The sequence below is a fragment of the Anomaloglossus baeobatrachus genome, chromosome 2 (genome assembly GCF_048569485.1).
Source record: "Anomaloglossus baeobatrachus isolate aAnoBae1 chromosome 2, aAnoBae1.hap1, whole genome shotgun sequence".
Lineage (NCBI taxonomy): Eukaryota > Metazoa > Chordata > Amphibia > Anura > Aromobatidae > Anomaloglossus > Anomaloglossus baeobatrachus.
Genome location: NC_134354.1, coordinates 451,865,095 through 451,880,416, shown reverse-complemented (window position 1 = coordinate 451,880,416; position 15,322 = coordinate 451,865,095). Strand labels below are relative to the sequence as shown.

At 42.7% G+C, this 15,322-nt stretch overlaps 1 protein-coding gene across 2 annotated transcripts in view; it reads left to right on the top strand.

Moving 5' to 3' along the window:
• RPH3AL (rabphilin 3A like (without C2 domains)) overlaps window positions 1–15,322 on the top strand; it is a 465,043-nt gene that overhangs the window by 144,678 nt on the left and 305,043 nt on the right. For both annotated transcript variants that reach the window (XM_075334208.1, XM_075334209.1), the window contains exon 5: window positions 801–887. In XM_075334208.1, coding sequence (XP_075190323.1) covers window positions 801–887 — 87 coding nt within the window. The remainder of the gene's footprint in view (window positions 1–800; window positions 888–15,322) is intronic.

Sequence of the window (15,322 nt, the reverse complement as noted above, 5' to 3'; positions counted from 1 at the left end):
AGTATTTGTAAGCCAAAACCAGGAGTGTCTACAAATTAGTCAAATAAACATTGGTATATCATGATTACAATAAAAAATAAACCACAGGTATGTATAACAATGTGTGAATAAATTCGGACACTTTCTGTGATCGTTATTATAATAGTCAAAATAGTGGAATTATGGTATATACACAAGTCCCAGAACACATACAATATAGCTATGCTATGTAAAAGAACAACAGTCACATCACAGCTGCGGAGGAGAGGGAGGAGTTAATCTCCCCATCTCCTCCATTGTGAGCCTGTGGATATATCGCACTGCACTTGGATGACATCCAAGTGCAATCCAATACTTCTCTCGCACTCACAAACTTGTATGGGTGTGAGTGATACGGCTCTCCCAGACAATCGCAGCATGCTGCAATTCTTTCCTCAGTCCAATTAGGGCTGAGGAAAAGCTTGCAGATCTGAGCTGCTGTGTTTCCTTAAATGGAGCCAAGTGCAAGGCCAGATTTTCTCACTGCACTCATGCAAGTCATACGCAAGTGTGACTCTGCCCTAAGACTGGCCAAAGCAAGAGCCATGATCAAAGCCTTTTCTTGATTGGTAATGAAGAAAAACTGTAAGAGTCCTTCTCAATGAATCAATTGGGTTTATTTTTGTGCACAGTAAATAGCTAAGAGCTTTGGTTGGCTCACTATACATTGTGAGCCACTAGCAAAAAACTATAAGTTTTTTGGATTCTCTTTTCATGTCAGCCTTTAGAAATGATGTCAAATCTTAAATCATTAATCTGTAATTTCCCTATTTTCGTCTTAGAAAGTCTGCACAAAATGTGGAATTGAAACGGTCAGCAACTTGAAGCGGCCCACCTGGCTCTGTAAAATATGCAGTGAGCGGAGAGAGGTACACGATTATCTTTTATTTGTATTTTACACATTTGGGTAATGGTATATCATGTAAATCAATTGGTAGATAAAATGACATAACCTCCGATTCTAAGGGTACGTTCACAGTGTTATTGGATGCAGAGGTTTTTTTCAGAGTCCAAAACGGTGCTTTGTACAATAACAAGCACAGTAGATGGGATTTATCGAAATTTCATGCCCACTGTGCTTCTTTTAGACGCAGTTTAAAGTGAAATGTGGTGCAGCTTTCGGAGCCGAACCATGTCAATTTATTCTAGCAGAGACAGTGTTCTGAGTGGGAGAACACAGTGAAAATCCACTGCACCCAAAATCCTGATTGTGGGCACTGACAGTGTATTCCCCGCAGAGAACACTAGAGTCTCCGCGTGAGCAATGACACTGCATCTTGAATGCAGTGTCTCCTGATTGTGGGAATGTAGTCTAAGATATTCTGTCCAGATGTTCACTGTAATCTTATTTACTTTACCATATTTCAGATGGCAGCTCCTTCTCAAAAAGCATAATGTGGTGGGGGGACCAATGCATTTCTGCTTAGAAAAATTGTTTAGTGTAATACCAGACGTTGTTTACCAGACGTTGTTCACTATTGACAGACTTTTGGTACTAGAAAAAGAAGTTGGCTCACCTTGATTAAGTGCACGGTCAATACCCCATGAAACATAGTGTGAACAGTCAAGAACAGCACAAAAAATGTAAAGTATTACTGTTTTAATGTTTTGTTTAAATATGGGGCACGGTATACAGCAGAGCATGGAATACAGTAGGGCTGAGCATGGAATACACTAGGGCGCGGTATACAGTGGAGCGCAGTATACAGCAGGGTGCAGAATACAGCGGAGCGCAATATACAGCGGAGTTTTGTACACAGTGGAGCACATTGTATAACAGGGGTGCGGTATAGAGCAGAGCACAATATACATTGGGGTGTAGTATACAGTGGCGCACTATGCCAGCGGTCCTCGGTGAAACTTTAGACATTAGGATCAACAACAAAATGGGACTGAACTGTGTCCCTAAACTTCATCTTCCCTTATACTTCTGAAAACACCCAAATCGGGAGGGGGAGGTGACATCACACAAAGGAGAGCAGATTCCACCTACTTTTACTGCAGTTGTAATGTGAACTAGTTCTACAGTAGGATTTCAGCAGCTGTTCCCCCTAGTGTTTAAGAGTTGAAAATATCAAACTTTTAAAATATTTTTTTATATTTTGCTCAATTGAAAACAAATAATATTTAAACAAAACATTAAAACATTAATACTTTACATTTTTTCAGTTATTGCATTTTTTTATGACACCTTCCCTTTAAAGAGGATGGGTCTTACCATGTCACACACACCACATGCCCAGATAAGGTCATAAAGTGTTAACATTACAATTACCGGTGACTACCAACGGGTGTAGTTTTATTTCCTTCTCTAATATGCATCTACTGTAGTCATAGTTTATGGAGAAATATGGTGAGAGATAGCCCACCTATTAAAGGGAGTCTGTCACCACTTTGACCATTTTAAACTATTAATATGGGCATACAGGTTATAGAATGCTGAATAATGTCATACCTGTATGTCTCATATCAGATGCCTTGTTGTTGAAATATCACCTTTTATCACTTTATGTAAATTATCTCTTCTAGGATATTGGGCGGATGCCGCCTGGAAGTTAACGCCGCTTCCAGAGCTTATTTTAAATATTAGGGATGTGACTAATGTGATGTTTAATGGATGCTCTCTGCTCTCACTGCAGAGCTGTAGGTGATTATAACTGATACATCTGTAGATTTCTCTCAGCCTCATCCTCCAACTCACAGTCAGACACTGTTGCAATATTGTTGTAATGAAGCAGAGCTCAGAGCGTCAAAAAATATGCTTGCAACAAGTTACATTTAATTTCTCCTTGTCTGTGTCACTTACTTGTGTCACATTGGTAACACCCATTTTATTTATAATAATCTCTGGAGTCAGAGTCATCTTCTAGGCAGCATCCGCCCCATAGCCTGGAAGAGCTCTTTACATAAAGTGATAAAGATGATTTTTCCACAACAAGGCATTTGATATAAAATATACAGGTATGACTTTTTTCAGCATTCTATAACCTGTATGCCCATATTAACAGTTTAAAAAGGTCAAGTGGTGACAGATTCCCTATATGGCTATGTTCACATCATACATTTTTTGGTGCATTTTTTGCAGTGTTTTTTGCAAATTAAAAGCTGATTTTTACAGTACTACCAAAAGATAGATTTCATAAATTTAATGCACACAATAGTTTATTCTTCCCTTACTGAAATGGAAAACTGCTGTTTTTGAAGAAAATCAGCATGTCTATTCTTTCAGATTATTTTTCAGTTTTTTTGTAATTTTTTTTCATTTCTAAGGAATAGGTATGTTTTTTTTATTTTTTTCAAGTTTTAAAGTGTACAGCTCATTGTCTTTGTTACTGTCAACACTGTAGTACCAGCCTTGCTGTTTGCCAAAGTAAGGAATCAGCATCGCAAACAGTGTCCATGTTCACAGCCTGCTCATGGCACTCTAAAACTGGCCAAATATACCTCTGCTAGCTGCCTGGAAGAGAGAACAGTTTGGACCAGTGGAACGACCATTCTGCTTGTCTGAACTGTCAATCTTCAGGAGTGCACTGTTCTGGTAAAGGAGTAATTGTGTAAGTTGAGAATATCCCTTTAAGCCTGTGGTAACGTCAATGATCTTGTGTACAGCATATAAACATATATGCAATACCACCTTAGACTACATGATCACCTACTTGAAGGTGGCAGTGATTGAAAGCTGCAATCCCACAACAACATCCATGATGAGATAAACTTGATCCCTGAGGACTGGTGATTGGAATAATTGGCATCTGCTTCACTTGTGAGTGACTGGTATAAATGCAACAAACTGCCAAGCTGTCAGATAATTATTGTTTTATCTCTATTTTCTGACTTAATAAGAGAAGATGTAAGTATACCTGTATGCTCTCTGGGATACACTTAGAAATAAAATTGATCCTTGCTATCTAACTGCCAGTCTATTCTAAATTGGTGATCTTCTCATTATAACATTGGGGAGAATATACCACAGCTTAGGTAGTGAGATTCTAAGCACACTGAGGAGCTAGCAGTCTGTAAAAAAAACTGTTCCTAAACCTCTCAAAATTTTCATTTAGACTGTGTAAGTAATTGTTTGTAATCTGTAAGTAATCGGGGCATATTACCTGAAGACTTTTATTGAGCCTTCAAGATTACTATTTATTTTTAGAGCAGAACTAATTGCATGATACTGTACACGAGAAGAAGTTACATACAAAATACTAACATAAATCACAATAAACAATCTAACATTAACAGACTGCTACAGAAAAGAGAGAGCTTTGCCCTTGAGGGATTGTATGCTATCGGATAATGGGTTGGAGACAGTAGGGTTGCATCATCTCGGGTGGTGGTGAGGTGGCAGCGGGGTCAATGTTAGCTGTAACTAAGCTTTTTTTGAAGAGATGAGTTTTCGTATTTTGTCTGAAAATTCCAAATGTGGTGAATAATCTGATGTGTTGGGACACAGAATTGCAGAGGATGGGGGGGGGCTGCTCGGAAGAAGTCTTGGAGGTGGTTGGGTGAAGAGCTTACAAGTGTGGAGGAGAGAAGGAGGACTTAGATTTCTTGTAGGATTAGATACATTTTCATACAAAAGTCTAATTTCCTAGGGGACACCAAATAAAGGCTACCCTGAATTAGCTGCTGATTTTAACATTAAACATTTGGTTTTTCGCTTTGAAATGTTTTTTTTTCACAGGATTGGGTATCATTATAAGGCTGTGTGCGCACGTGTGCGTTTTGCATGCATTTACACTCTGTATGGCACTGCAGCATAAACACATGCATCCTGTGTCCCCAGCACAATCTATGAAGATTGTGCAAATTCCATGTGCACGTTGCATTTTAGAGTGCAGTGATTTGCATGCTGAAATTTTTTGCCGAATCGCTGCGTTCTAAAATGCAACATGTCACTTCTTTTGTGTGTTTTGGATACTTTTCCCACTCTGTCTATGGCAGAGCAAGCATCCAGAACGCATGAATTCTGCATTCACAATAAATCCAAAAGGCATGAATTCTACATGAATACTGCATTCACAATGCATCCAAAATACAGCTTTTCAGCTGCGTTTTGAAACGCACATGCAGTGACCAAATGCTGCGGAATATTTGACAACCAGAACGTAGACGTGCGCATATAACCTTAGATCCAACTATAAGTAACAGAAGCCCAAATCAGGTTAAAAATAATAACCTCTATTTGACGTAGTACACATATATGAGTAAAATATACTCCAATGTTAAAAATCAAGGCATTGTGACACAAGAAAACAATCTGGACTGCAACATGATGGTAAAGTAAAATTGCTTAAAAGTGCATACAAATGTGATGTGCTGCTAATCATTACCCAGTATAAATTAAGCTAAGTGGTAAACAATAAATAAGGAGAGAAGAGTGAAAAGCAGTAATAAATCTGTTATCCCATACTTCCCAAACCAATCCCTGCAACATAATTAGGCAAAGATAAAATGCCTGCAGCATGGAAACCAAGACATCAAGGAAAACAGATTGGCGTATATTCTTAGCTTTATCATGCCATCATCCATCATCTTCCATCATCCATCATCTTGCAGTCCAGATTGTGTTTTGTTTTGTTTTTGTTTGTCAATGAGTGTATTCTAATGTTGTGTGTATACTGCCTTCAACCGTTCATAGCTTTTTTGGGGGGGTGGTTACTGGATTTAGTCTTCTGATGCTTATAGGTTGATAATAATAAGGAAGCACTGTATATAAATTGTTTCTGTGATTGGCCTTATATAGGTTATATAATCATTGTAAGATGAGCATGGGGCAGAAGCCAGGCACTTCAATTAATCGTCTGTTATTACCTTTGTCAGCACCGGGATGTAAATAGTATACGAAACAGAACACTACAGCTCCATGGAGTGTTTGGTGCTCACTTTTGGGTACTGCAGATTAACTCTTAGGCTAGGTTCACACTTGCGTTCAGCGGAGTCCGTCACTATGGAGAATAGCGCAGTCCATTAACGCACTGCGCTATTCTCCATAGACTTGTATGGATGACGCACTGTAATGCAAGTGTCAGCGTTGCATCCGCCGGACAACGCAGCGTCGTTATTTTGACGCTGCGTCGGGTGGAAGGAACGCAGCATGTAATGTTTTTTTGAGCAGCGGAATCCTTTGGATTTCACTGCACATGCTCTCTCTGGCTCCCTCCACCCGTAACCAGGGTACACATCGGGTAACCAAGGAACCCTGGTTACGTGTGCCGGGAGCCCGACACTTCCCCGCTCCGCTCCCTCCCTCCCTCCCTCACACAGAACACACACAAAACACACACACACAATACACACACACACTCTCACCTGTCCCCCAGCGATGCAGTCCCCGCATCACTGACGTCCTCAGCCATGGCCCCACTCGGCTCCACCCACTTCGCACTCCGCCCCCGCCCCCCGCACGCATTGTCGGCGACCGAACGATCAGCTGATCACCCGGCGGCCGGCTACTGGGAGTGATCAGCTGATCACCCGGCGGTCGGCTACTGTGAGTGATCGGCTGATCACCCAGTGGCTGGCTACTGTGAGTGATCGGCTGATCACCTAGCGGCCGGCTACTGTGAGTGATCGGCTGATCACCCGGCGGCCGGCTACTGTGAGTGATCGGCTGATCACCCGGCGTCCGGCTACTGTTAGTGATCAGCTGATCGTTCACAGTAGTCTGCCGACGGTAAAACTGTAAAAAAAAACGAATTGCGTTGTTTTGCAGCATCCGTTGCATCCGTTGTGCCACTATATGCAACACATCCGTTGCATCCGTCACACAACGCAATGCAACGGATCCCGTCCAACGCAAGTGTGAAACTAGCCTAACTGAAAAGAATCGGGGTTGATCTGCAGTACCTGGCATCAGCCACTAAATAGTTCATAGAGCTGTGGTTTTCTGCTCCAATAAACAGTTTACATCCGACTGATGCAGGAGGTGATAGCAGCTGTTTGGTCAGCCTATTAGTCCCCCCAATGATCTTATATTGGTAATATATCCTAAGTATAGGTTATCAGTATTGATGTACTGGAAACAATCTTTAATGCCAGCTGAAGGAAAAGCAAAAATCCCGATTTCATAGATAAATGCATTCAGAACCATTTTACATGTATGCATTATTTTAAAGTTTTGTTAAATATTTCCAAATTCTGATCCAGTTTAATAGAGGATTGATACCTTTTTATATTTGTGTAAACCGTAAATTAAACTGTATCTTTCACACGGTGAACCTCTTGGTGGAAGCCCTTATTTCCACACATTTGACCCAAAATGTTGCAACTAGCCACCATGGGTTAAATAAACAACTTCCTTTGTTAATTTTATGGAGTGCGACCTCCAGTTTTTATTAACATCTGGATGGTGTGGTTCTTGTCAGGGAGACTTTGCGGACATATTGTTCTATTGCGGCTCCTATTTTTTGAATTATACATACACACAATATGTATCTCAAGAAAATGTGTTTTTTTTAAAATATATACTTTTGAAATGTCTCTTAGTTAGTTTAGTGAAACAAGATCATTGGGGAAAACATAAATTTAGATGAAAGATTGCTTTGCTAAATGTATAACTAATGGTGTGTTTATAATAAGTTACAACCGCTTTGGATTATATGTATTAATGTACATCATTCATGTATAATTTTAGTAACTAAATACATTATAGCTAGCAATTTAGCAGGAGGGGAGACTACTTAACCAGCAATGTAATTCACTGCAAGAATGCATAGACCTCAGTGTATAATTGAGAAATTGTTGAAATAAATGTAAGCAGAGGCTTTATGTGACAGCTAGCGATGAGCGAGCATGTTTCCCACTGCTCAAGACACTCCTTGTTTGGTCGAGTATCACGGGTGCTCAAGCGCCGTGCTCGAGTCCCTGCATGTTTTGCTGCTATTATACAGCCAATAACATGCAGAGATTGTTTGCCATACAAAGTAATGCCGTAGCCATGTTGGCTACTGGCATTACTGTGATTGGCCAGCCGCATCACATCATCGGGTCTTATATGGACCCAGGGGTGCGATACTTGGCATATTGTCCTTTAAAAATAGTTTAGGGAGAGTTGATGTAGGAGTGATAGTTTAGATTAGAGCCATAAAGATTCAAAGTAGTCCACTGAATCTGATGTAGTCCAAAAATGGAAACCTAAATGACAAAAAGAGAGGGGTGAAGAAATAAAAACAAGAGACATTCCCTCGTTCACCAGCTTATTAAAAAAAATTCCTGCACCTCCGACGTAGTCCATGGTGTTCCCATGATGTCCACTGATTCTGTAGCACAACCTATGAAGCCTCATTCTGAAAATGACTGTTAATAAGTCACTCCCAGTCAAGCTGCACTCTGCAATACCTGGTGACTGTGCAGAGTACAGCCTGCCCGGGAGTGACCTATGAAGTGTCCTTCTCAAAATGAGGCTCTATAGGTTATGCTACAGAATTGGTGGACGTCGTGGGAACACCATGGACTACATCAGAGCTGTGAGAATTTTTTTTAAATAAATTCATGAACGAGGGGCAGTGTCTTGTTTTTTGTTTCTTTTACTCTCTTTTTATCTCTTTCAGGTTCCCATTTGTGGACTACTTCGGATTCAGGGGACTACTTCGGAGCTGCATGTTTTTGGTTTTTTTTTTCTTTTTATAAATTGGTGAACCAGAGAGGGGAGTGTTTTGATTTTTTAAATCATAAAACACATACATAAATATTTTATCTTTATACTTATTGGGTTAGTAATGGGTGTGTCTCATAGATGCCTCCCAATTACTGACCAGTGGACTTGATGCCAGCTGACATTGCGTAGCTGACATCACCCTCAAAAGTATTACCCCAATTGGCAATGCACCAAGGCTGTTGCGGGCTGGTATTTTTAGGCTCAGATACCATGGACCTTCTCAGCCTGATAAAATCAGCCCGCAGCTGTTTGTTTTACCAAGCTTGGCTGGTTATCAAACATGAATTTATGTAAATAATTTAAAAAGAAAAATCTTGTAGGATATCCTATATTTTTAATAACTAGCCAAAGTAAAGCTGACAACTGAGGGCTGCAAATTGTAGTCTGCTTTCCCTACAAAGGTTATCAAAAATAGGTGGGATCCCACATTATTTTTTTTTTATTTCCTATCCACATTTGTTTGAAGGACAGTTGCACCCCATTTAGCTTAATTTTGCAGCCCTCTAACCCTTACTAGAAACATTTTACAGCCATTTAACATGACAGAAGTTTGGGTCTCCATTGACTTATATGAGGTTTGGGGACCGGGGTCAAGTCTGGGTCACATATCAAAGTTTTAACTAAAGTCTGGCCAAACCTGAACTTCCACCAGCCCTCTCATCTATCTCTACTTGTGTGACTCCGGCCTTAAGTAAATTTTGGCATATGCTATTTCTTCCATATATAATCCTCTTTTTCCATTGTTATTCCTTTTTGAATATCATCCACATCTTTACTGTATACTGTTATTTTCACATTGGCTTACAGATCTTTACATACATACAGTCAAGGTCAAATGTGTTGACACCTGAGATATTTTTCTAGAAAATGAAGTATTTCTCCAAAAAAGTATTGCAACTACACGTTTTGTTATACAGATGTTTATTTCCTTTGTGTTTATTGTAACAGTACAAAAAAGGCAGAGGAAAAAAAGACTAATTAGACATAATTTACACACATCTCCAAAAGTAGGCCAGACAAAAATGTTGGCACCCTCAACTTAATATTTGTTTGCACACCCTTTGGAATAAATAACTACATTTCAATTGCTTCCTATAACCATTAACAAGCTTCTTACACTTATCAACTGGAATTGTAGAAAACTCGTTTTTTGCAAACTGTTCCAGGTCTCTCATATTTGAAGGCTGCCTTCACCCAACAGCAATTTTAAGATCTTTCCGCAAATGTTCAATGGGATTCAAATGTGGACTCATTGCTGGCCGCTTAAGAACTTTCCAGCGCTTTTGCTTCTTCCATTTTTGGGTGCTTCTTTAAGTATATTTGGGGTCATTAACCCATGACCAAGGACACAAACCCAGCTTTTCTAACACTGGGCACTACATTGCAACCCCAACTCCTTTGGTAATCTTCAGATTTCCTGATGCCTTGCACACAGTCAAGGAACGCAGTACCAGAGGCATTTAAAGAACCCCAAAACATCTTTCAACCTCCACCATATTTAACTGTAGGTACAGTTTTCTTTTCATTGTAGGCCTCATTCTGTTTTTGGTAAACAGTAGGATGATGTGCTTTACCAAAAAGCTATCTTTGTCTGATCAGTCTTTAAGACCCTTTCCCTGAAGGATTTTGGCTTACTTAAATATTTGGCAAACTACATTCTAGCTTTTACTGTATATGTGTCAGCAATGAGGTCTTCCTTGGCCTCCTGCCATAGCGTTTAATTTCATTCTAATGTCATCTCCAAAGACATACTGATAGGGACTCTAGATTGTGAGCTTCAATGGGGACAGTGTTGTCAATGTATGTAAAGCGCTGTGGAATTAATAGTGCTATATAAGTGAATAAATATTATATTATTATAACAGAAAGTTTGTGCTGACACTGATGCCCCCTGAGCTTGCAAGACAGCTTGAATTTTGTGGAAAATTGATTGGGGCTGCTTATCCACTATCCGGACTATCCTGCAATTAAAATCTTTATCAATTTTTTTTCTGCTGTCCACATCCAGGAAGATTAGCTACAGAGCCATGGATTGTAAACTTCTTGATTATGTTGTGTATCTGTGCATCATGAACAAAGGAACATTAAGATCTCTGGTAATGGACTTGTAACCTTGAGATTGTTAATATTTTTCAACAATTTTGGTTCTCAAGGTGTGATTTTGCATATTGCCCACACCTTTTACTTGGCAAATGTGAGTTTGAACAAGTATCACATGCTTGAAACAAAGTTATTTACCAACAACTTTATAAAGGTGCCAACAATTTTGTCCAGACCATTTTGGGGGGTTTGGGTGAAATTATGTCCAATTTGCTTTTTTTCTGTTTTTTATTTTTTGTGTTGTTCCAATACACATAAAGAAAATAAACATGGGTATAACAACATGTGTAATTGCAATCATATTTTCTGGGAGAAAACAAAAAATATTTTCTGGAGCAATGTCAAGGGTTCCAAAACTTTGGCCATGACTGTACATAATCACTGTTATATACGTTATCTGTCCAGTAAAAGGTTCAACATTTACAGGATTTGTGTCATCACAGACACTGGCTCACAGAGGGAAGTGCAAAATTTAGGGTCCCCTCTCTAGCATATATATGGTCTAATTTCAAGAGGTTTTTTTTCCCTAGATTATGGGGCAGATATATCAAACTGTTTACATCAGAAAACTAGTGTAAAACCCTTTTGAATAGTAGCAAATTGTTTTGCACAACACAGAGTTGTGAAAGTGTTTTGTTACTTTTGACATTTTCATCCCAGATTGAAGCAGCTCTGCCAAAATGAGCAGAGCTTGGGAGAAGCCAGGGCGTGGTTAGGCTAGCCTGTCAAATTTAGCAATTGTTCCAGCAATTCTTACACCAGAGATTATACTGCAATAATTCATGGACGTCTTAATGATTGTGGCACAACTTTTTCCTGCTCACCAATTAATATTGGCATATGAAACATCAGTCTTAATTAACAGTGACCAGTATTGGTCTTTGTTTTAGATTGACATATTCCATTTTAGCTTTGCAGAGACTTCTGCTTTTTAGCTTCTACAGTCTGTCCAGATACAAGTGCACCTCAAAAAATTAGAATATCATCAAAAAGTTAATTTATTTCAGTATTTCAATACACAAAGGCTGCAAGCCATAATCAACAACATTAACAGAAATAAACACTTGAAATAGATTACTCTGTATGTGACTCTATATAATATATGCGTTTCCCCTTTTGTATTGAATATCTGAAATGAGTTAACTTTTTGATGATATTCTAATTTATTGAGATGCTCTTGTAAGTCCCTCCATGTTATTTCACATTATTAGATGCGACTCAGTGTCCTCTATATAACCATTTTACTAAAAGAATTTCCCAATAACTCAGAGTTTACACATTTCAGAATGCATGAATGGTTTTGGTATATTCCAGGTCCACATAAAAAGATTTACAATCATAAGGGAGGGTGGTCTTTGCAAACACAGGACATTTAAATGGTAGCGGGCATGTGATTTATTCACATAACCACATTCTCAGCTGTTCCTGGATACTTCCACCTCTGCACACTTTGAACAATGAGAAAACACGTAAACTCAATGATTCAGAAGATTCTCCGGCCTATATATGCACATGCCTTCAGCACATTCAGTTATTTTACTATTTATATGTCAGATTATTTCACAATTAAGATTAAACCATAATTTAGTGATGTTGTTATGCCAAAACAGGATAATACTAATTAGGTACAGTACAGGTGGATATTATAGCCGTAATCTATATAGAAACCAAATTCAGTACAAAACCGTCAAATCTTGTGTCACACTCCCCGGGTCTCCTGCCTCGCTCCCCGGCTTCCCTGCCTCGCTCCCCGGCTCCTCTGTCAGGCGTCCCTCCCTCCACAGCCTCCAGGCCCCATCACCTGCGATCCCCAGGCGGCCCGGTCCCCGCTCCTGGCGCCCGTTGGCAGCTCCGCTCCAGCCCGGCTCTCCTGCCTCCTGTTCACCGCTCCCTGCCCTGGCTTCTGGCACCCGGGCCTCGCGCATGCGCATTAGGGCGCGCGCGCGGTCATTGACCCTTTCTTAAAGGGCCAGTGTCCTCCAACAGGATATTGAAGGATCAGGTACTGGGTATATAGGGGGATCCTTTCCAAGTGGGCGGGGCCTGTTCTTCGTGTTTTGATAAGCTAGGAGTCAGGTCTCCTTGTGTCTTCTGGTATACTTACCTATCTCTCCCCTAGAGCCGCTCCTGCCTCGCCATCCGGTCTTGACGATTCCCGAACCCCGAACGATGACTGTCCGCCATCCCGTCAGTCCATACCATCTCTGATCCCTGTGGTGACCCGTCTTCTCGCTCCGTCGGTTCCGGACTCTGCCTGGCAACATCTCGGCCTCCGAACCCGAGCTCCGTCACCCAGGCTACCTTCGGTGACTCCGTGGTACCAGGGACTTCTACACTCCACTCCTTGAACGGACTGTCCTGCTACCTGTAGTGCTCCGGCTACCGGACCCCTTGCCTTCAGTGAGGTGTTCGGCCCAGTGGATCCACCTCCTGGGTCTGCCCGTCCACCCGGCCCTAACAGTAAGAACAGGCCATGGATCCCGCCGAAGCACTAGCGGCCCAGCTGGGCACCCTGCAGCAGGAACTCGGACGTCAGCGCGAGACTCAGTCCCGCATGCTGGCCTTCATGACCTCGGTGGAGACCCGCCTGCACACGCTGCAAGCAACTGCCACGTCCCTGGCATCTCAGGTTACCACTGCACAGTCCACGGTCACGGCTCCCGTGGCGGCTACCTCGGAAGCATCTAAACTTCGCTTGGCCTCTCCACCCCGATATGCCGGAGATCCCAAGACCTGCAGAGGATTCTTAAACCAGTGCTCCCTCCATTTCAAGCTGCTTCCGCACCTGTTTGCCTCCGACCAAGCCAAGGTGGTGTTTGTGATGTCCCATCTAGAGGGTGAGGCACTGGCCTGGATGAACCCCTTGTGGGAAAAGGAGGACCCTGTAACCACTAACATCCAGGACTTCCTGCAGGCGTTTAGAACCACCTTCAACGAAACCGGCCGTGCCGCCGCATCCGCCTCATCACTCCTCAGGCTACGTCAGGGGACAATGACGGTGGGGCAGTATGCCATCCGCTTCCGCACTTTGGCCTCAGAATTGGGCTGGAACAATGAAGCCCTCACCGCCACCTTCTGGGAAGGACTCTCCAGTCGTATTAAGGACGAGCTGGCAGGCCGCGATGTTCCTTCCACCCTGGATGCCCTGATCGCACTAGCCACCCGCGTGGACCTCAGATTCCAGGAACGATCCAAAGAGGTGTCCCGTGAGAGACGTCCAATACGGCATTCCTCTCCTCCGCGGAAGCCCGCCGTACTTCAGTCAACGTTGTCTGGTGTCTCTGTCCACGAGCCCATGCAGATTGACCGTTTGCGGCAGTCCGAACAACGCCGAGCAGAACGGCTCGCCAAGGGTCTCTGCTTCTACTGCGGAGAGGGCACACACCTTCTACGCTCCTGTCTAGAGAGGCCGGGAAACTCCAAAGCCTAGGGTTGGTAGGAGAGGCCGCCCTAGGTGCTGGGACTCTCTCAGACCCGGTTACGTGGACTGTTCAAGTGACAACGGGAGAGACGCGGTTCACGGCCGAGGCGTACCTCGATTCCGGGGCAGCAGGCAATTTCATCCAGCAGGCCACGGTGGACAAGTACCAGGTGCCTGTTACTCCACTCGACAAACCCCTCGTGATTGCCTCTGTAGATGGGAGACCCCTCTCTGACACCATCTCGTGGATCACCAAGCCGGTGGAACTTCGTATCGGTGCCCTGCACACCGAGAACATCGCTCTCTATGTCCTCCCACACATGTCTCATCAAATCCTGCTGGGACTCCCCTGGTTACGGACACATGAACCGTCTGTCAGCTGGGGTACTGGTGAAATCACCCGATGGGGCTCCTCTTGCCACGAGAACTGTCTGAAGACTATACAGCCCATCCGACGACCTCCGGTTCCGGAGTCCCTACCGGGACTGCCCTCGGCCTATTGGTCCTTCGCGGACGTCTTTGATAAAAAGGAGTCAGAGGTACTGTCGCCACATCGTCCTTACGACTGTGACATCGACCTACTCCCGGGAACTACACCACCTCGAGGACGGATATATCCGCTGAAACCAGGGCCATGTCTACCTACATCACAGAGAACCTGGCAAGGGGATTCATTCGGAGATCCTCCTCTCCTGCTGGAGCAGGTTTCTTCTTCGTTAAGAAGAAAGAGGGCGACCTACGCCCATGCATTGACTACCGGGGATTGAACCAAATCACCGTGAAAAATAAATACCCCCTGCCGCTCATCCCCGAATTGTTTGATCGGCTTAGAGGAGCTCGTGTGTTTACCAAGTTGGATCTTCGGGGTGCCTACAACCTTGTCCGCATCCGCTCTGGGGACGAATGGAAGACCGCATTCAATACTCGTGATGGGCACTATGAATACTGTGTGATGCCCTTCGGCCTGTGTAACGCACCAGCAGTCTTTCAGGAATTGGTGAACGACGTGTTCCGGGACCTTCTCTACGTCTGTGTGGTGGTGTATCTGGATGACATCCTGGTCTTCTCTCCGGACCTCCAGACCCACAGAGAGAACGTGCAGCTGGTACTACAAAGACTGAGGGAGA